This window comes from Mixophyes fleayi, chromosome 10 (genome assembly GCF_038048845.1).
Source record: "Mixophyes fleayi isolate aMixFle1 chromosome 10, aMixFle1.hap1, whole genome shotgun sequence".
NCBI classification, from domain to species: domain Eukaryota; kingdom Metazoa; phylum Chordata; class Amphibia; order Anura; family Limnodynastidae; genus Mixophyes; species Mixophyes fleayi.
The window spans coordinates 28,961,388-28,985,001 of record NC_134411.1 but is presented as its reverse complement, the minus strand read 5'-3'; the positions used below and the strand labels follow the sequence as shown (position 1 = coordinate 28,985,001).

Genomic DNA, 23,614 nt, shown 5'->3' with positions numbered 1-23,614 from the left:
CTCGGAGCTTCTAGCATTGGCCCAGCGTCAACACTTGAATCATCAAAACAACTAGAGGATAAGAAGTTTATAAACAAATTGAAAAGTTGTGAAAGGAGCATTGTGAATGTGTCAGGTGATATGATAGAGGACCATCGTGAAGGAAGCACCTGATTGTCTGGCAGTGTCTCCCACTGCCAGCCAATCAGGTGCCTCCTTCACGGTGGTCCTCTACTTCATCATTTCAATGTCACTCTGGTTCACAAGGCACCTGGTGGAATAACCCGCTTGGGGGGAGGGGGACAAGTACGGATATCAAGGTTATGGCGAACTCACCCATTATTCTACCTAGGGGTGGTAGGTAGCAGAGAACTTTAGGCTGTAACAAAAAGACCATTTAAATTTGTATTAACTAAAACAGACAAGAAAGGGGCGAGAAAATCTCTGTCAGTAGTTCAAAAACTCTTCCAACAGGTTTGTGTCGAGCTCACAAAGACCTTTATACACCGGTTTGTCCGCCTCCGGGACCTAAATGTTTTTTGGACACTTAATCTGTGCCAGAGTTTTTGATATGTTTGGCCTAGAGATAATGGTCTATACCCCCCCCCCCCTACATGAACCGCCCCAACACGGAAGCCTTTACTCTATGACCTATAATGTCCCTTTGTAATCTAATTTTAAGGAAATGTTTGAGCATTAAACATTTTCCCACAGTGCCGAGACAATATCCCTGCCCTCTGCCAAAAACGGCTCTCACATCCATCTCTCGCGTAGTATTTCAAGGTATGCTGCTGGAAAATAAAAAAAAGCCTTCACTCTGTGCCAGCTCCCTCCTGTTGATGGTTATCATGTAAGGGAACCAGTTAACTTACAAGACCAGGACGAGTCCAGGACAGAACTGCACCTTGAGCTGGCAGTAGCCTGTGTCTCAAGGGAAACTAGCAGTAAAATGTTAATCCTAATTCCTCTGCAAATACCAGATGTAATTGTTTAAAGTGACAATCTCAGCTATTTTGTTAAAGGTGAAGCGGGCATTTTTCAGAAAGGAGTGTTCAGTATTAGCAATGATAAGTTTCTGCACCTTGAAACAAAACTTCATAACATTTCCTGGTTTTGCCGATGCTTGAATATAATTTTATAGGCATCTGATTACCTGCTGCATAAAGTAATGATCATTTTTCTTTACTGGTAAAAATATGTTTTACACCTATTGGGTGGTTTGTAGCTATAATGCAGGGAGAAACATGAAACGTGTCTTAGTGCTAGGTAGGGGACAAGCATTTAAATCTGAAGCACTTGTTTTGCATGAATGGAGACTAACTTATTAGGATACACTGAGACATGGGGCCCACTGGTGAATAGAGAGGTATAACTAGAAATGACTGGCCTGACAAAAAAACATTGTAAATGAGCCGCTAAATCTTAAATTGCAGCTCAATTCTATTGCTAAAGTTACCATTCTCAAAAATATATATTCCATCCCAAAAAAAGACCAAGGGGTATATTTACTAAAACTTATAGAAGAAAAAGTGGAGGTGTTGCCCATAGCAACCAATCAGATTCTAGCTGTCATTGAGAATGTACAAGATAAATGATAGCCAGAATGTGATTGGTTGGTATGGGCAACACCTCCACTTTTTCTTTTTAGATGTTTGAGTAAATCTACCCCCAAATAGTCACTGACTACATTTTATTAAGTGTTTTTTTGGGGGGAATTTAAAACATCATAAATTGTTCAAGATATTTGAGATACCATGTATTACACATACTACTTCTGTAGGACCCTTTAAATTCTTATGAAAGAAACACTTATGACTAGCTGCATACGGCGACATACCTTTCAACTGTCCCGATTTTTGCTGGCACATCTCGTTTTTTGGACTGCAAAAGGGGCGAGGCTTAACAAAAGTAGATGGGGTTTTACATGATTTTGACAATTAGTAGGCGGAGTTCAGTCAGAACTGGGGCGGGGATTCTTTTGTCCCGATTTTTTGATTCTAAATGTTGGGAGACAAATAATTACATTTTAACATAGCTCAATGCATATTACTGTGACTTGATCAAATTGTCTACTTAACTACTGTTTTTAAGCAAGCAGAATGACATAATGTACAGAAAGCCTCCTTGTAGAAATGTGTATATAAATATATTTCTTTACAACTCCATTGGATAAGTTATATGGAAAAACTTTTTAAAAATAAAACAGCATGACTTTAAGGGTTAGATGAGCGAAGTAAGTTCTTTCAACAGCCACTAGAGGGAGTCTGATCTCTTTGGTTCCCTTTCTGACAGGGCACCCAGGATAGGGGATGTGACTTAGACACAGCAGATTTGTCTAAATCCTGTAGTCTGATTGATCCTATATAAATCTCGCCAAATTTAGGATATCTTTTTCTTGGACTTTTTGAGAACACACTAGTGTTTAAAACTAAGTTTGGTAAATCACCAATTACTTTAACAATGTGCATACTAAGGGATTCTATTGAATTATTTTAATTACAAAGTAGTTTAATATTTCCACAATTTGGGAATCTGTGGTGTACCATTGATTGCAACGGTGTAACTACCATAACACATACACATCCCGGGGCAATAAATTGGCCTCCACAAAGGATTAGTTCTAAAGGTTTAGAACTTTGCGCTCCAACCAAACTGTCTCTCTCTCTCGCTCTCTCCCTCTCCCTCTCCCTCCCTCCCTCCCTCTCCCTCTCCTATGTAGATGACCAGAGAGTCTCTGCACATGCTGGTTTCTCAGCAAAGTCTCTTTACAGATGTTGGGACACAGGTGTGGTAACTTGGGGTGCAGTGTAAACAGATGTCTCAATAATTTAGGCACCAGACCCAGGGCCAGATTAAGGGCCACATGGGCCTGGGGCTGAAAATTATAAAGAGCCTATTGTGAGAAGTGCCGTCCCACCGGAGGTGTGGCCAGTGATATGTGGGTGTGGCCATCTGTGGGTGGGTGTGGCCAGCACCATGGAGGGCATAGTTTGCACTTCCCTTCAACCACCTACATCTTCCTCCTATCCTCCCTAATATAAAAAGTGCACCACTAACTGGATCACACAGCAGAATGGAGAAGAAATGTGATCTAAGTGACTTTTACTGTGGAATGATTGTTGGTGCCATACGGGTTGTTTCAGGACCTCAGAAACTGCTGATCTCTTGGGATTTTTACACACAACAGTCTCTAGAGTTTACAGAGAACGGTGCTCAAAACCAGAGCGGCATTTCTGTGGGAGGAAACATCTTGTTAATGAGAGATGTTAGAAGAGAATGGCGAGACTGGTTCAAGCTGACAGGAAGGCGACAGTAACTCAATTAACCATGGCTTGTACACAGAAGAGCATCTCTGAATGCACAGCGCATACAACCTTGCAGTGGATGTGCTACAGCAGTAGAAGACCACACAGCATCCTTGTGACCACCACACAATACATAGCACAATTGTGACCGCCACACAATACGTAGCAGCCTTGTGACCATCACACAATACAGAGAGCAAAATATGATTTTTATTGATACAAACTGTGCAGTTAATATGTGAGAATGTGATTTTCAGCTGTTGGTCATTTTCCTAACTCCTAACACCTCAAATGGCCAAATGGAAATGTATAAGATTTGCTATTTATAACTATTCTTTCTTTAAGTGTTCATACATCTGAGCAGACCTCAAAATGCAAATAGTCAAACACAGTTACCTGTGAGTGGCTCTAGGGTATAATCTCCATTGTAAAAGTTGGTAATTTTTTTTTGCAAGAAAAGGACCAGATCCCTAAGCTAATACACACGGGCCATTCACACATGCATATTATATTTTCACATATCCCTTTTTGGTTCTGTTTTCACATATCCCCTGTTGTTTTACAGCTATTTCAGTGTGATTCTCTGGGCAATGCTCTGCTGGGAAACCTTGGCTCATGATATTCATGTGGATGTTACTATGACATGTACCACCTATCTAAACATTGTTGCAGACCAAGCACATCCCTTCGTGGCAATGGTATTCCCGGATGGCAGTGGCCTATTTCAGCAGGATAATGCACCCTGCCACACTGCAAAAAAAATTCTTTAATTGCTTGATGAACATGACAAAGAGTTCAAGGTGTTGAATTTGTCTCTCATTGAACTGGCTGGACCCATATAATTGGGACATCCTTGTTCTCCATATTCAACTCAGTGATCTGTGCTTGAGACAGACATATCTCTGCTGGGGATTGGAGAGCTATTAGCTGAGTAATAAAGAGGAGTATGATAACTCTCTCCAGGTTTGAATACACAGGCAGTAGTAGAGGCTCTGTTTGATTTTGCAGGTAATCTTAATTTTAGTATCTTGGATGTTGCACTAGTCTCTGATGACATTGAGAAGCTAAGTTCATTAATGGCACTGAGAAAAGTCTCTGCACTAACACAACAAACAGGCAGGTTTTGTGGACTAGTAGCTTGGTGCTCTACTGACAGCAATGGAAGGGTTCTTAGTTTGAGTACTAATTCAGGTTTCATTTTTAGACATTTGAATGTTGCAGCAGGCTGGTTGATAACATTGAGAAAAATATCCAGAAACACTGATGGCAAAAGCTAGCTTAGTTGTCTAGAAGCTCAGTACTCACCTGGCTATGATGGAGATGTTTAGAAGCCATATACTCATTGGCTGTAATGGTGGAGCTTGTTATCTGAATCCCTAGGTGTGTTCTCTCTTACTACCATGAATGTTGCACCAGGCTGGTTTGTGAGATTGAGAAAAGTACATGAGCTGGCCCAGCAAGCCACCCCCAGTGATTGCAGAGTCCCAGGTTTGAATTTGCAGATAGGTATAATTTTCGTACTTAGAATATTGCACATGCTTAGTGACATTTAGAAAAATCTTACCTCCGAAAGATACTGTGCTGAACTATTACCCATGTGCTCCACTAACAGAAATGTTGAAATCCTGGTTTATTTTCTCCAAACAGCATTCTGATAGTACCTTGGATGTTGCTGCAGGCTGGTTGATGACATTAATCTCCCCACCATACCTAGCAATCAAGCTGGCTCTGTAGACTAGTGTCCAGATTCTCTGTTCACAAGCAATGGTGGAGACTCTGGTTCAAACCCCAAAAGAGGCTTCTTTTAACTACATTGCCTGATGCATAAGGATTAATTATGACACTGAGGACAACCATTTACCTTATCTTAAGCTGGCTCAGAGGACTAGTACCCTGGTTCTTTGCTTGTAGAGATGATTGAGGTCTTAGTTCAAAACCACTGATGCTTTTGTACCTTGGATTTTATACCTGGCCTGTTGAAGACATTGAGAAAAGTCTCCCCACTCACTTACACCATATGTTGGCTCTGATGGCTAGTAGCCAGTGTTCTCCTGTCATTAGATTAGATGGTGGAGGTCCTGGATCAAATCCCTGTTGGTAGAGTAGAGTAGAGTCATCACTACAAGGAGAGAACCCAATAACAAGACCCTGAGCAGGCTGTGACACAGGAAAGACCATCACGCCTGTCTGGGGATTTGAACTGGGACCTCCAGCATCACAATCAGCAACCTGGCTACTAGTCAACTGAGCCAGTACATGATGTAAGTAGCTGTGAGTCTTTTATCAATGCCATCAAGGGGCCTGGAGCAAAATCAAAGGAGCTTTAAATGTTTCCTGGTTGGGGATTCAAACAAGGGAAGTCTTATATACCGTAAACAGATCTCCTATCTACTGGGCCACCAAGCTAGAATGTTTGATGAAGAGATTTTTCTCATAGACTTTATCAATCCTGTTGCAACATGAAATGTGCTATAAAGGAAGCCACTTGAAATTCAAAGCCACTCTGAATTAAAAGCAGGGCCTCTACTATGACTGTCCATGGTCACCTCACTACTAGTCAACTGAGCTAACTTATACTTTTCTCAATGTCTTCAATTAGCTGCTGCAACATTCAGTTTACTAAAATGAAAGCACACAGGGGATTCAAACCAGGACCTCTCCTCTCATTGCAAGTAAAGAAACTGGTTACTAGCCTGCTGAGCCATTCCTTCATTAAACAAGGTGCAAGACTTTTCTCGCTTTCTTCAACCAGTAACTCTATCAGGAATGGGCCATTTTTCTGAACTACAAGTCCCAGCAAACTCAATAAACCTCTGTTTGACCTTGGACAGTCATAGTAGAGGCCCTGCTTTTAATTCAGAGTGGCTTCCTTTTTAGCACATTTCATGTTGCAACAGGCTTGATAAAGTCAATGAGAAAAGTCTCTTCCATTAAACGTGCTAGCTTGGTGGCCCAGTAGATAGGAGATCTGTTTACAATATAAAAGACTTCCCTTGTTTGAAGCCCCAATGGGGTAACATTTACAGCTCCTTTGATTTTGCTCCAGGCCTCTTGATAGCATTGATAAAAGTCTCACAGGTACCTACATCATGTACCTACATCATGTACCTACATCATGTACCTACATCATGTACCTACATCATGTACCTACATCATGTACCTACATCATGTACCTACATCATGTACCTACATCATGTACCTGGCTCAGTTGACTAGTGGCCAGGTTGCTGACTGTGATGGTAAAGGTCCCAGTTCAAATCCCCAGACAGGTGTGATGGTCTTTCCTGTGTCACAGCCTGCTCAGGGTCTGGTTATTGGGTTCTCTCCTTGTAGTGATGATGTTTAAACTTGTTTGTCTAGCATTCTTTAATATACTTTGCTGTTGTATCCAAAAGTACAACAGCTAATGTATAGAATAATTACTATCTCCTTTTGACTTTCACTTGCCTACTTTCTTTTCTCATTGGTGACAGATTCCAACCAGGAACTCTACTGTCAGTTGAGCACTTTACTGCTTGTCATCTAACTTATACCCACAATATGAGTAAAGACAGAGCAGCCTTCAGGTAAGTAGGATGACTCTTCTCAATGTCATGAACCAGCCAGGTGCACCCACCAATGTATAAATGGGGATTTGAACCAGGACCTCAGCCATCCACTGACAGGAGTGTACCTGTCTACTAATCATGTGAGCCAACATATGGAGGAAGGAAGGAAGGAAGGAAGGAAGGAAGGAAGGAAGGAAGGAAGGAAGGAAGGAAGGAAGGAAGGAAGGAAGGAAGGAAGGAAGGAAGGAAGGAAGGAAGGAAGGAAGGAAGGAAGGAAGGAAGGAAGGAAGGAAGGAAGGAAGGAAGGAAGGAAGGAAGGAAGGAAGGAAGGAAGGAAGGAAGGAAGGAAGGAAGGAAGGAAGGAAGGAAGGAAGGAAGGAAGGAAGGAAGGAAGGAAGGAAGGAAGGAGACTTTTCTCAATGTCTTCAACAAGTCAGGCATCAAATCCAAAGTACAAAACCTACAGCTGTTTGTGGATTTGAACCAAGACTTCAATAACCTGTACCAGCAGAGAACAAGGGTACTACTCATCTGAGCCAGCTTAAGCTTATGCAAGTGGTTTTCCTGAGTGTCATAATTCATCCTGGTGCATCAGGCATGTAGTTAAAAGAAGTCTCTCTTGGGGTTTGAACCAGAGTCTCCACCATTAACTCTGAACAGAGAACCTGGACACAAATCTACAGAGCCAGCTTGCTTCCTATGTATGGTCAGGAGATTATGCTCAATGTCATAAATCAGCCTGCAGCAACATCCAAGGTAGCAATAGAATTCTGTCATTGGAGCATAAACCAGGATTTCAACATCTTTGTTAGTAGAGAACATGGGTACTAGTCCAGTGGCCCAGCAAAGTATCTTTATGAGGTAAGATTTTACGAAATGTCACTAAGCATGTGCAATATCATAAGTACTAAAATGATACCTATCTGCAGATTCAAACCTGGAACTCTGCCACCAGTCACAATGGCTTGCTGGCTTCTAGACATCTCCATCACAGGTAGGGGAGTATAGGGCTTCCAGACAACTAAGCTAGCTTTTGCCACCAGTGTTTCTGGATATTTTTCCTAATGTTATAAACCAGCCTGGTGCAACATTCAAATCCTAAAAATGAAACCTGCCTTGGGACTCAAACCAAGAACACTTCCATTGCAGTCAGTAGAGCACCAATCCACTAACCCACCAAACCTGCTTGCTTGTTGTGTTAGTGTAGAGACTTTTCTCAATGACATCAATGAGCCCAGCTTCTCAATGTCATAAGAGACTAGAGCAACATCCCAGATACTAGAATTAAGATTACCTGCAAAATCAAACAGAGCCTCTACTACTACATGTGTATCCAAACCTGGACAGAGTTATCATACTCCTCTTTATTACTCAGCTAATAGATCTCCAATGCCCAGCAAAGATATGTCTGTCTCAGGCACAGATCACTGAGTTGAATATGGAGAAGAGGTGTGCTTGGTCTGCAACAATGTTTAGGTAGGTGGTACGTGTCAAAGTAACATCCACATGAATGTCATGACCCAAAGTTTCCCAGCAAACATTGGCCAGAGAATCACACTGCCTCTGCTTTCATTCTTCCCATAATGCATTCTGGTGCTATCTCAACCCCATGTAAACGACGCACACATACCCGGCCATCTACATGATTTAAAAGAAAACCTGATTCATCAGAGCAGGCCACCTTCTTCTATTGCTCCATGGTCCAGTTCTGGCACTCAGGTGTCAATTGTAGGCACTTTCAGTGATGGACAAGGGTGAGCGTGGGCACTCTGACCGGTCTGCTGCTACGCAGCCTATACGCAGCAAGCTGCGATGCACTGTGTGTTCTGACACCTTTCTATCATAGCCGGCATTAACTTTTTCAGCACTTTGTTTTTGTTTTGTTTTTTTCGTTTAAAACTTGAGGTGGGAAGAAGGAAGGTTTGGGGAGAGTGGGTTCAGATACAGTATGAGACAACATTTAAAAAGCTGTTCTAACAAAAAAAATAATTTTAGGTATATAATGGCATGCCCTGAAATAGCTGTAAATCAACAGGGGATATGTGAAAATATAATATGCATGTGTGAATGGCCCGTGTGTATTAGCATAGGGATCTGATCCTTTTCTTACAGCAAAATTACCAACTTTTTCAATGGAGATTATACCCTGGTGCCACTGACAGGTAACTGTGTTTGACTATTTTCATTTTGAGGTCTGCTCAGATGTATGAACACTTTAAGAAAGAATAGTTATATATATCAAATCTTATACATTTCCCTTTGGCCATTTGAGGTGTTAGAAGGTATGAAAATGACCAACAGCTGAGAATCACATTCTCACACATTAATTGCACAGTTTGTATCAATAAAAATCATATTTTGCTCTCTGTATTGTGGGGTTGTCACAAGGTTGCCCTCTGTATTGTGTGGCGGTGACAAGGTTACTGTGTTGTATGGCGGTCACAAGGGTGCTATGTATTATGTGGCGGTCAGAATGGTGCTGTGTATTGTGTGCTGGTCACAAGGATGTTGTGTGGTCTTCTGCTGCTGTAGCATATCCACTTCAGAGATGTACTTCTGTATACCACCCATGGTTAATTGAGTTACTGTCGCCTTCCCGTCAGCTTGAACCAGGCTGGCCATTCTCTTCCAATGTCTCTCCTTAGCAAGACGTTTCCACCCACAGAACTGCCGCTCCTGTTTTGAGCACCGTTCTCTGTAAACTCTAGAGACTGTTGTGTGTAAAAATCTCAAGAGATCAGCAGTTTCTGAGGTCCTGAAACAACCCGTATGGCATCAGAAATCATTAAACAGTAAAAGTCACTTAGATCACATTTATTCTCCATTCTGGTGTTTGGTCTGAACTACAATTGTAATTTTTGACCATGTCTACTAGGGGAGGGCTGGCAAATTTTAGCCTGAGGGCAGGACTCGATTCTTCAGCCTATTAGGAACATTTTAAAGGTAAAAAAATGCAGCTGGCCCAGCCCAATGTAGCCCACTATGGGAGTGGCCCGGGGAGCAAATACCCCCTGCCCCCCAGTCAGCCCCTGATGTCCGAATGCTTTTATGCATTGACTTTCTGCCACATGATTGGCTGATTAGATATTTGCATCAACTAGCAGGTGTCCAGGTATACCTAATAAAGTGGACAGTGAATGTTTATATATTAGGATCAATACAGATACATACAATAGACAGTGTATTTATATATATTTATACATAGATTGTATGTTGTTCAATGTTAAAAACCTTAAAATTAGAATTTTAAACGTATGTTTCTGTCAAAGCACTTTATAAATGAAAATAATCAACCATTGTTTGTATTTTTGTCTTCAATGGTCAATAAAATAACATACCTTTACCTCTCAACTATCCCGATTCCATCAGGATAGTCCTGATTTTAGGGGACTGTCTTGATTATCGGGGAGCTTCTCCTGGCATGTGGGACAGCTGGGACGTATTTCCACTCTTTATTTTACATACATAAATGCTGTAATGGGTCGCTGGTCTATAAAGTTCTGTTGCAATTATTCTTTATTTACATAGTACCATCATAGTCTGTAGAGCTGTACGATCAGAGAACATTATTCGGGCACATACATTTCTGCTCCAGTGCTTACAGTCTAATTTCCCACAGGCATGTAAATACACACATCAGGGTCAACTTACTTAAAGTCAATGGACATATTATTATTATTATCTTTAATTTATAAGGCGCAACAAAGGGTCCGCAGCACTGTACATGACATACAAAAAACAGTGACCTATGACACAACATGATACAGAAAGAACAAAAAAATTAACAAAAAATATATACACAGATACAGGTGACAGGGTAATGCAAATCAAATTATTACCGGGGCAATGAGTAAAAGTGATGGTAGAAATCAGCGAGAAGTAGGCAGAAGCTTAAGAAAGTAGCGCTAGGGAAGCAAGTCAAAAGGTACAGAGGGTGATGGAATAGTAGAAGGAGCACACAAGGAAAGAGGGCCCTGCTCTTGAGAGCTTACATCCTAAAGGGAAGGGGGAGACACAAATAGGGTGGTACTAACTGGGGGAGAGAGCCAGGACAAGGGAGTTAGGAGGAGGACTGATAGACTTGAATAAAGAAATGAGTCTTAAGGGCACGCTTGAAGCCTTTGAGAGTAGATGCTAACCTGATGGAATGTGGAAGATCGTTCCACAGCTGGGGAGCAGCCCAGGCAAAGTCCTGAAGACGAGAGTGAGAAGAGGTGATCAGTAGTAGTGAGTCGGCGGTCACAGGCAGAGCGGAGGGGGTGGGTAGGAGTGTAGGTAGAGATGAGATTGGAGATGTAGGGAAGGGAGGATTGATTAAGAGCTTTAAAGGTGAGGGTGAGGAGTTTAAATTTAATTCTGTAGGGTATGGGGAGCCAATGTAGTGACTGTTGGAGGGAGACTGCAGAGACAGAGCGGCGGGAGAGAAAAATGAGGCAGGCAGCAGCAATGAGGATAGACTTAAGAGGGTCAAAGTGAGAATTAGGTAGGCCAGAGAGAAGGAGGTTACAGTAGTCAAGGCGAGAGATTACAAGTGAGTGAACAAGGGTTTTCGTATGTCTTTGAAGTATGGGAGGAAATAGGAGTGTGCGTGGAGAAAACACAAACAAACATGAGAAGAACATACAAACGCCACGCATAGAAGCACTCTGGCCGGAAGAGAAGTCCTCAGATTGTTACCCTGATAATGACATTGTGAAAGTGAACGGTGCATGAGCTCAATTTGTACACCAGAAGAACACCTGGGGGTAAATGTATCAAGCCGAGAGTTTTTCGGCGGGTTTGAAAAACCAATCAGATTCTAGCTCTCATTTATTTAGATCATTCTACAAAATAATAACTAGAATCTGATTGGTTGATATAGGCAACATCTCCATTCTCCAAACCCGCTGGAAAACTCTCAGCTTGATACATTTACTCCCTGTAATACTTGTTAGGCACATTAGGCCATTGCCTAAGGGCGGATTTCTCATCACAAACCATATGTCAAGCTTTTTATTTAACTTTTTTGTCCAATTAACTGGGACGGGGAGCTCTATCTGAGGAACCTGACTTGTGCAAGGTAGTGTACAGGTAAACTGCGCAAGGTAGACCCAATACACTCTGCTGGTCACATGACCACTAGGACTACAGAATGTAAAAGAGGTGTGGCTGTTGGATTGGGCGGGGTTGGTGTGCCAAATGTCGCCATCCAATGAGGTAAATCTGACCCTTACCAGAGGCCAGGGGAAAATTTACCATATTATAATTTGCAGATTATTTTATTATTAATTGGGTGCAAACATTTAAAACACAAAGTCCTTCAATTCAACGTTAAGAAGGAAAAACTGAACGCATTGTGGATCCAAGGACACAGAAACTGTTAGGCAGATCTTAATTTGGCATTTGCCACCCGGCATTTTGCTGTTGGCTTTGATGCCAAAGCAAACAGTGGGGAGGTAATAGGGCATAATCATTTCTCTTTGCCAAGTATAGTGTATGCAGTGACAAAGGCATGTGCCACCCTAGTCTCTAATTGGTGAGTGATTAAGGAATTGCCGGATACTTTTGTGCTTTGTCTCCTGATCTGGGCAATAAACTGCTTTCGGAAAAGACATTTCATTGGTATTGAAATAAATATGTTGCCTGGCTGTCTATTAGGGCCATACGTGATATATGGGCTTAAGTTCAAGGAAAAGTATGGCTTAATACAACTAAAACACATTTATGCACTAATATTATTATTCTAAGTCTACAAACTATCTTATTAAAAATAGGTTGACAGTCTGTAAATACAGTTTTGTAGCATTACTTTTTTGTGAATATATATATGTATATATCATACTAAGAGGTAGGTTTACCAAAGCTTCTAAAAAGGATAAATGGAGGTGTTGCCCATAGCAACCAATCAGGTTCTAGCTATCATTCTCTAGAATGTACTAGATAAGTGAGATCTAGAATCCGATTGGTTGCTATGGACAACACCTCCCCTTTTCCTTTTTAGAAAGTTTAATAAATGTACCCCTAAATGTGTTTTCATATCAGAGTAATAAAAATACCAGATAGACTTTTACTTTTATATATTGGAGCACATAAGTAAAAGTGGATAAAGTAGTGTAACGCTGGAAGGTGACATTCATAAACACAGTTTTGGAAACATCGGGGTAATTTACAAACTCAGAAAAAGGCTGAAGCCATTACTATCAATTCGGTGACATGCACCTATTATTGCACTATTGAAGCCAACTTTGGAATGACCATCTGTCATGGGATTCCCATAGGGTAATAATCTGAGAGCAGACTTGTGGTAAACGCATTAAACATTTAAAAATAAATGCGTTCCCACAATGCACTTCACTCTCCTCTTTCCATCAGGACTCTTTGAAACACGCTAAGCAAAGCTTCATGCCCTATCTCTGTGCTACCAACGGACACTGTGCTCATTGGTGCAAATTCTTAGCACAACTTCCTTATGTCCGCTACCCCTGTGTATGAATGAACCGATCCACACTGTGCATTTCTGAAGATCAAGGCCGTCAAGCTGTCAGTCACTCTCTGTCTGCACTGGCAGCGAAACTCCTCCCTAATAACTTAGCAGCCTGCAGAAGAAAAATGAAACAGAGAACGGTGGACTTAATTAGCTACAATATTTAATGTGTATTATTCAGTTCAGTTTCAATTCTGATATACAGTATATTAAAGTCAAATAGCTAAAAAAATGCTAAATAACGAATTGCCACATTATAAAAACTCAGGACAGAGAATAAAATGTTAAGAACAATGTTCATTTATACTTAAGCCAGTGCAAATTCTGCTCCAGGGGCTCCTCTGAAAAAATCCTCTGTGCCTTGTCCTAAAACTGTCCTTGAATGTCCCTAACACAAAGGGCAGTGAATTCTCTGAAATGTATGTACGTGTGATTGCACCATAAAATAAACTAAGTATATCTTTACCCTAAGATGGTATAAAATAGCATCAACTATATCGATAAAATGAACTTAAATACGTTTTAAGCCTCTTTGAAAAACTTGTAATTGAAAAATAAGTTTTCCACAAACTGTAGCTTCAACTCTAGTTTTTCTGTCAGCCTCATGCAGATATTTTCTGCCGCCACCAACAAGCTGTCAACATTTTCTTAGCCCCAAGCTTTGTACTTTTGTCTTCTTAGGCAGCACGAGCCTTGCAGCTGGTGTTAGAAGCCACTGGAGCAGCCTGTGATCAATCGTCTGTGAAATTCTCCCCGAACAGCCATGTCTTCCTCATTTCTCATTCCTAATAATGCCGGGATTCCAGTCTATTCACTGGCAGTAAAACTTTACAAGGCCTATGTGTTGGGGCACACTGAGGCTACAAGAATAGCAGGACTAATGGCTTAAAAAGCAACTGTGCACGATGACAATTATTGCACGCATGGAGTCCCTCCTATAGGCTCCTTTTAGATCCTAGATAAAGCTGATTTGATTATTTTAATACAAATGCAATGGTGACAATGAGAGAACAGTTGTTAAGTATGACAATCCAACAGTGCAATGTATTTACATGCTCCAAGTGATTCCAGCTCTCCCCCTAAACTTTCAGATACAGTAACATAAGTTACAGCTTACTATACAAAGAGCAATACACAGTAATAAACTGGTGGATACTATTATATTGAGTACATCAGCCATCCCGTCACTTTTGGAAGCCAAAAAGGGAGTTTATTTGTGGAATGAAAGTGGGACTTGAGAATTTGGGCCGGAAGAGGTACTATAACCCTATATCAGTGCTGGGGCCCACCTGATAATCACCTGTGTATGGGTAGTTTCCTGAAGTCATTACTACCCCATTCATACTGCACCAAAAACCGGGGTTTTTGTCAGGGCAAGCCCAGACGACCCGGGTCGAGGTGCAGTATGATTGGTCCCAGATCTAATCCACGGGTCATCAGACCCGGGTTTTTTGGTGGGGTAATTCCCGGATCTGCCACGAGAAGCCTGCACTTTGAATGGTGCGTCCCCGGTTTTTCAACCCGGGTCTCACCAGACACAATGTAAAAGTAAAAAAAAAACAAAAAACATTACAGGAGGAGCCAATCAGAGCTCCTCTTGTGATGTTGCCATGGAGACCCTGGGCAGACCCGCATTCAATATGAACGCAGTCTACCTAGGAATTTGATTCCGGGGAAGCCTCTGCCCCCCCGCAATATCCCGGGTTCATGTACCCCGGACATTGCCTGGGTGGCAGTATGAAAGTGGTATTATAAATGGGAAGGGGAGTTGTTAAAGGTAGCTACTCCTATACAGAAAAGCAAGCATGCCTGGACCATAGCAATATCAATGTCCCTCCAAGTATATGCTATTTGCCTCGCTGGGCGGTACCATATTTGGAACGTATTTATAAATCATAAAAACCAGCAGCAGCAATACCAGCAGAAGTCGAAAAATATCCTCAACATTCCAGAAATATTACAAATCATTACAAACATGTCACATTCTGTCAAAGTAGGTTTCCCTTTGAAATGTTCTTATTATTTACAATAAACTTTGTAGATAGCTTACTACGTATGATGTCTGTATCTGCAAATGACATTAAATTATATACACAGAAGAGGATATTATCTTACTGCAAAGGGATTAAAAATTACAAATTGGAATGTTAAGCAGGACAAGGACAGATATATTAATATAGGCTTTGCGCATAGGCAGAGGTAATACGTACGGTACTTAAACTCTATGGTAGAGGTGTCCAAGTTCCATCCTCAAGAGCTACCAACAGTTCATGTTTTCAGGATTTCTTTAATGATGCACAGGTGAGTTAATCTATTTGGCTGGGTTAGTAATTAGCCCACTTGCTTCTACAGATAGAAATCCTGAGAACATGAACTGTTGGTGCTTCTTGAGGACTGAACAAGGACACCTCAGATCTATAGGGCACAACTGGGGAAATCTGAGATGGACAAGGGAAAAACTAATAGATAATGTGCTAAATAATAGCACTCAGTCTGTATGAGACACTTGTCAGCCCACATCTTGAATATAAGGTACAGTTTTGGGCACCTCTCTATAAAGGAGACAGAGCAGAATTTGAGGAGGTTCAAAAGTGGGCAACCTTACTGAATAAAAGGAGACTAGACAATTGGACTTACAGTGTTGCTTTAGAGGTCCTATCTAGTATGTATAAATTAGAGTTGTTCACTGACCCCCATGTTCTGGTTTTGGGTTTGGTTTTGGATCTGGATTAACTTTGTGTTTTGATTTTGGTTTTTGCAAAGCCGCCCATTTGTGTTTTGGATCCCGATTTTTTTCTAAAATCTTTTTTTTTTTTTGCTAACATTGCATATTTAGGCTTTTTCCCCCCCCCTACATTATTATTAACCTCAATAACACTAATTTCCAGTCATTTGCAGTCAATTTTGACCACATCACAGGTCACAATATTATTTTCATACACTTTCAAACAAAGACTGCAGCGACCTGGCTGGATGCTAAGCGACAGAGCAATGACACAAACACACGGCAGTTCATAGCACATCTGGGAAACATTGCCACACAGCAGTGGCAGAAAAGAAAAGTGGTGCAAGATGGAATTGTCCTTGGGCCCTCCCACCCATCCTTATGTAAGATATTGAAAAGGACATGTACAGTTTAACAAAGCAAGCACTCCAGCGACAAGCAGTGCTACCTTTGTGGTTGAAGGGCTTGGTTTGTTTGTGCCCCCACAAAACAAGCTAACAATGGGCTTTAAGCACCTAAGCAAACAGTGCTGTTAATTAACTCTACTGTGGCAAGTCATGCACCAGTGGAAGCAGTTCTTGCCAGTGATAAGAAGAAGGCCATTGTCATGCCTGGGCATAAGACCAGCACTAAACACTGACACCTCTCCTATTTCTGGATGGCTATGCCACAGTACAATGTAACTGCAGAGTTTGAAGAACACTGCCAGCCCTATTATTTGTATTTCAGCAATGACAGTTAGCAATGGAGCAATGGAGCTCTCCTGAATGTCACTGGACACTTTGAAGAACACTGCCACCCCTCCTCTTTCTGTTCTACCTATGATGCTGCTCAACTGCACTAGAGACTGCCAAGAACTGTGCTACCCCTTCTGTATCCCTCTGTGAAATGGCGCTGGATCACCGTGGAGGGCGGTACTTATAGCATCCAAAGCTCGCGAGATCCGACGACGTAACAATGATGTTTTTTCTCGCTTTCATTTCTGAGGGCGTGTGAAAGTACCGAGCAGGCATGGCTTGATACTCAGATCTGCTAAGTTCGGGTGTGTTCGGTTCTCGGGAAACCGAGCCAGAGCATCTCTAGTATAAATTATCCAAGGTCAACATGAGATGTGTTCATTGAGGTTTTCAATCCTAGATGTGAAAGGGGACAAACATAGACAAAAAGGACAATTTTCACTATCAGCACACAAAGATTTCTCCACTTTAGGGGTAGTCAGACTGTAGAACTCTTTAGGTTAGTTGGTGGTGATGACGAGTTCATGACATTAATCTACAATCGGTTTGGATGTCTTTCTCCAGCTATGATTATTAGAAAGTATTTTTGGGGTGGTTGATCCAGAAACTAATCTTATTGCCATTTAATACATGAATTCCAAGAAAAAAAATCAGATGTGCTTTCCCCCCACCATAAATCACTGTAGCAGGCTGTAAGAAGAATGTTGATAGTTACCGTTTCCACGGTTTTGTCTCTTCAGGCTGCTATAAATGTTTTATGATTCTGGACTCCCGTGGCAACCACAGTTGCCTGGCACATGGTGTAATGAGCAGAGAGGCTTTGGGACACCCATCTGAGCTCTGTCTGCACTGTGGTATCTTTCTTCTTCTTCCTTTGCCATCACATGACATGCTGAGAACTGTGAGCTTTATTGGGGTTTCATTTTTCCTTTCCCTGGATCAACACAGAGAGTCCTTATGAGTACAGGCTGAGCGTAATGAATTGTTGTCTTTATTTTAACCTTGCTATTTATTTACTGTGTAACATGGGTGCTTATAACTTCAGTATTCTGATACTTCACTTCTAGTCCTACTAAAGTCTCAAGGTGACACATGCTATCAGATGCCTACCTACCAACATGTCTGCGATATGCAGAAATAAAAAAAAAAAATTGTTGACTTAGCTTGTCACTTTTAAACTTTTCTGTCCTCTAATCATTTTGCAGTGCATTATGGGAGTTTGCATAAAGTCGAGAAATCCGTCGCTCATGTTTTTATGACATTGAACTCAAGCTAATGAAGTAGAAGGTAAATGGGAACAGTTTCCGGAATGTAAGTAAATCGAATTGTTTCAGGTTTATGCTTCACATTGGATAATTGGTTCTGTTTTGCATTGCACAGTCAACGTAACTTCTTTTTGTAACTAAATTGCATTAATGTATCAGGTCATGAAGGAATTGTCAGCTATATACAAATGAATGTTATCTATAACGGAAGGGGCATTTGTTGTCGTTATTGTTTTAACACTGTGTTTTGCTGAATCAGGTAACCAGCTGCAGTCTATGGGCCGGATTCATCAAGACGCACGTACTGAGTGCAACCTGCGTTTGCTTGAAAACGCAGGTAAATAGGCTCCTGCGCACTCCCAAATGTCTGGATCTGAAGATACGTGCGTTGATGAACTCAGGTGTAGGTCTGCTGTGTTCTACTACACAAGACACTGCAGGATACGTCCATTACCTATGTGAATTATAAATTAGCAAAGGAAGGCACAGAAAAAAATATATATAATTAATGCCACCAATTAATAATAAAGCCATTAATTATAAAACAGCCATTAAACTATTGCTACAAATTATCAGTACAGTGGATGGGACTTTTGGTTCCCTAAGTGTGTATGTTCTATAATTATGAATGGGACTTTGAGTTCTTTATATCTGATTGATTGATCACCAGCAACTTAGTGTTGTTCATATTTCTATTGGTTTATAAATATATCTGAGTGGTGAAAACTAACTCCACAAAGATCTATCTAGTGCATTCATTATGTTGCCTTCTTTCTGTTAGACATGGGGGTATATTTACTAAACTGCGGGTTTGAAAAAGTGGAGATGTTGCCTATAGTAACCAATCAGATTCTAGATTTCATTTATTTAGCACATTCTACAAAATGACAGCTAGAATCTGATTGGTTGCTATAGGCAACATCTCCACTTTTTCAAACCCGCAGTTTAGTAAATATACCCCATGGTGTTTAAAGTCCTTTGGAAGATTACATGAAAACATTCAGGAGTAATGTATTAAAGTAAATGTAATTTGGTGGAATATTATTGTTCCCTCTACTGGTATAGTAAGTTTGTGGGTTGTATCATGAACGACATTATAAACCAGATGACATGAACACTTATACAGAAGATAGACGACAATTAAATATATTTTCCCTTAACAATAATTGTACTTTAATGGGGGTGCCTCTCTTTGGACCACGATCTTTTGCAGTACTTACGGTCCCGGTTCTTATATATATATATATATATATATATATATATATATATATATATATGTGCAATCTAATGGAAAGCACTAGAGCCGCTTATTCGGATCACTCCTGCAACTGAACAGCAGATCAGCGCCCCGAAAATGATCGCTAGAGACAACCTGTATGTAAGTTCTATGACCCTACTAAATATAGCAATTAGTGGGGCGGACCCCCACCAAAGCAGTATTATTTGAAGGGGAGGGTATTAAGTAAAAAACATTTTAAATTGGAAACCCCCTTTGAATTTGTTGTGAAATACAACTGCAGTTAACGAACATCAAACAGAAATCATCAGATATATAACGCAAACGAGATCTAAGAAACAGGGCTGCAGGCTGTTATATAAATAGTATATATGGTTTATGTCATTAGCATCCTGTTTATTTAAATCATTGCTTGCCAGAAAGTATGTTATATCTTGTGCCACTCTCTACACTTGAAGGCAAGCTAATTTACTGTTCATGCCAGTCTTATTGAAGTATCTCTACAAAGGCTCATTCTCTTATTACAACAACATTTTTTTTTGTGCATGACAAGGTTCTGAGCACCTTTTTATTATCATCTTTCATGTCTTGCACTTCAGTGTGTACCCAGTTTTCAAGTGGGCGGAGACAGAATACCCTGTAGCCAACCAGATGAAGAGAATGCTCACAGCGCCACAGAGTATGTCAGCAAAATAACTCTTTTCTTGTGTGAAGCTGTGACCTGTCCGCTGGTGTGATTGGATAATTGAAGCCAAAGTTTGATATGATGGATATTAGACTGCTACAAAGAGATAGTGATATCGAACACAGCTCTAAATGAAATACCATTCATACATCCAACTTGCATGTCTATATTAGTAGCTTAGTAGCAATAAGACTTGGAGGAACTTACTAATAAAGTCAAAAATCCCTGCTGTTATAATAAGGGAATGTGTCTGTATACAGCAAGTTTTAATAATCTACTTTATTTGAGTGGGCAGAGCTTAAAACATTCTTGTTTATTAGCATAAGTGGAAATGTGCAATCACATATATAAACCAATTCAATATTTGCTTTTATTAGTTTAAAGTTGGGCACCATCTTCAAGATCTAGTTGGCCAATCTGGTTTGCAAGTTTGTTGGCTGCCGCCAAATCATCATTTTGAACAATCAAAACCTGGTTGGCTGCTATGCATACTGGACACTTGCATACTTCTTGGCAAATAATCCCCAGTTTTTATTATAGCTCTTGAGACTCCTGAGATTTCTAAAACTGTGTTCAAAATGTGTTCTAATACCTTTATTCTCTTAAATAGCGAACACTCTCGTCTTTTACATGGTACCAATGAAAAATATTTGTAAAAAAACAAGATACGAAATGAAAATATATTTTAAAACACATGTCGTATCTCTTCTAGATCTATCTGACAAGGCTCTGAGGGGTGTAATCCAAGTATCGATGCATTTGTACTTCTTTCACGGCACAACTTCTGACAACTGAAGGCCGTTTGGCATAAATCCTAAATGTAGTCTTCATGCCAGATCTGGTGACTGACTCTGATCTGCAAACTTGACAAGTGTCCGTAACATCCCTTCAGCTGGTTCCAGAGTACACACGACGATTCCGCTGCTCCTGGAAGCCTGGACGCTGACTCAGACTATTTCATTTGTGGTCTACGGATGATTTATCGTATTTTACCCACTGTTTAAGGCTCAAAATGGAGTCGGGAATCTTGGTATTTTTACTGGTATTAATTATCCTATCAAAGTTCATCGTATGGTCCTGTCTAAGTACGTACATAGACTACAAACTTGCTAAAAGATTCCCTAAAATAAAAAAGAAAGAATGACATGCCTATAATAAATATGGACCTGCCGCATGTTCTGTGCCGAGACGACACCTATCTAGGGTACCGGATGAAGAGTTTTCTTTGCATTGATTAAATAAACAAACAATGTTCTATTACAACATAAAAAATGATTAGCAAGAGTAGAACGTGACAGAGAAATCATAGCCTTCGTATTCCATCACTAGGGCAATGATAAACATCAATTAGCATTGTCCCAGAAAATGGTGTATACACAAGTGCAGCGTATTTAAAGGGTTTGTACTATTATTATTATTATTATTAATTTTTATTTATAGGGCGCCACAAAGTATCCGTAGCGCCGTACAAGGACAAACAATGGCACAGTACAAGGTGAAACAGCACAGTACAAGTAACAGTAAGCACTATAACTCTGGGGGCTCAGGCACAGCATGAAAGAGAGGGAGGGAGGGGAAAAGTGAGTATAGGCAGGTAACTATGGCCCAAGAGGGTTGGCACGGATGACAGGTTGAGAGTCACTGAGGGGAGCGGAGAGAAGCGAGAGGAGACAGAGGGCAGAGGGACTGAGAGGAGGTGAGCTGAGTAGCTGGAGAGCGCAGTTAAAAGTGATGGAAACAGAAGGTAGGAGAGCCCTGCTCAAAGGAGCGAACAATCTAAAGGGAGGGGAAGACAGACAGATACATGGATGAGATGGAGAGACGGGAGAAACGGAGACGGAGTCGAGGAAGGGGGAGAAGGGAAAAAGGGATGAGAAAGAGAGGTAGCTGACCGGTGGGAGTTTAGGCATGTACCTGCTTCTGTGCTTGCTGTCTACTCTGCAGTGCACGCTGCTACCATTATATAGCCATATATAAGACCCTTTTTACTAATAAATAGCATTATATTAAATAAACACTAGAGATGATGTGACATATGTTCAATTATCATGTATAGCATTGCTCTCTAATTAGGGTCACACTAAGCATACTGACTGGTTCTTTTACCAGTTACCCACCATCCCTCTGGGTACCACCAAACACTTCCTCAGCAACACATCTACCAGATTCCTCACACTATACATTACACCAGGGAAGACATTATTTGAATGAGATCGTAGACGTGTAGAAGGTGCATTTAGGAGGGCTTTCCCCGTTTAGTGGGGGCCCCAGGGTATTTTTATAACTACAATATATCTTGAATTGCCTTCAATCAGGGGGTATATTTACTAAACTGCGGGTTTGAAAAAGTGGAGATGTTGCCTATAGCAGCCAATCAGATTCTAGCTATCATTTATTTAGTACATTCTACAAAATGACAGCTAGAATCTGATTGGTTGCTATAGGCAACATCACCACTTTTTTAAACCTGCAGTTTAGTAAATATACCACCAGGAGTTTCTTCTTTTTCCTTTAACTTTAGGAGCAACATGTAAAACTTAAAATTCTGGGGTGGTCCTAAATTAGTAAATTAGTGAATGTAAAATAATTTTCTTCTCTTTTCCTAGCTAAGACAAATTTAAGACACTCTCATATATAACACAGAACACTTAGCTGAAACTTGATCTAGATTCGCTATAATGAGGATAAGAAAAAAGTGAAAGGACTAATGGTGTTTGTGGAATCTATGATAAGGTCAGAAGAGGGGAGGAGAGGTAGGGATTTAGTAGAGGAAAACTAAAGTAGGAGATCGGTTTACAGAGTCGTAGGTTCGAACATCCTCCATTTAGACCATTATAATCTATATTTTCATTATGATACTTAGTTAGAGGTCTCACAATAGGAAAACCAGGAGAACCATGTGCTATGACATTTATTGGAGCAATTGTGGAGAATTCTTGTTATATACTCTAAGTGATATATTTGCCAACCCTTATTAATTACAGCCGCAAGTGAAGGTGGGTCGGATTTTCTCCAGGAGGACGTGACCAAACTCAGGGGCAAGCACAGGATTTGTAGAGGGGGGTTTCCACACCACGCCACCAATGGGCGTGATCAGCATGCATGGGGGCGTAGCTATAATTTTAGACAGTGCTTGGCTGCTCTCCAACTCTTCCTATCCCTATAATATACATGGGCAATGCTGCATGCACTACTGTTAGGTGCACGCAGCTCTCCCTTTTCAAGCAGAGCTGTGTGAAGCGGGAGCAGGGTCCAGCCACCTCAATTATACAGTGCCCCAGGTGTGGAGGGGGGTTTATAGGCACTAGGAAACCCCCCTCGGTTTGCCTATGAAACTGCTGTATTTAAGGTGTTTATAACGGGTATCAGTGTATACATAGAAGCCTCCGGGGGGTGTGCAGTGAAGGGGCGAATAGGATTGACATGAGCGAAGAACAATTCGTCTCCGGTATAAGGTAATGGATGCTGTACCAGAATCTAGTTATCAAAAGGCAATACCACCATGCAGGAGATAGGGTGCCTTCTTATCTACATCCTCTCCAATACCCACTAGAAGAATTGGGATATACTGAATGAGTATGTCAGGGGACCAAGTACCATCTATAAAATAATTCATAAGTGTTCTGTTTTAGTCTAACAGAAAAGCACAGTTAGCATTTTCATAACTGAA

The 23,614-nt window shown here is 40.9% G+C and overlaps 1 protein-coding gene across 1 annotated transcript; it reads left to right on the top strand.

The window, feature by feature from the left end:
- The first annotated feature begins 17,970 nt into the window (after window positions 1-17,970).
- SMIM38 (small integral membrane protein 38) lies at window positions 17,971-21,124 on the top strand. The gene is made up of 2 exons (XM_075187496.1): window positions 17,971-18,068; window positions 20,657-21,124. Exon 2 carries the CDS (start codon window positions 20,957-20,959, stop codon window positions 21,086-21,088), a length of 132 nt encoding a protein of 43 aa, XP_075043597.1. The 5' UTR covers window positions 17,971-18,068; window positions 20,657-20,956; the 3' UTR covers window positions 21,089-21,124.
- The last annotated feature ends 2,490 nt before the right edge of the window (window positions 21,125-23,614 follow it).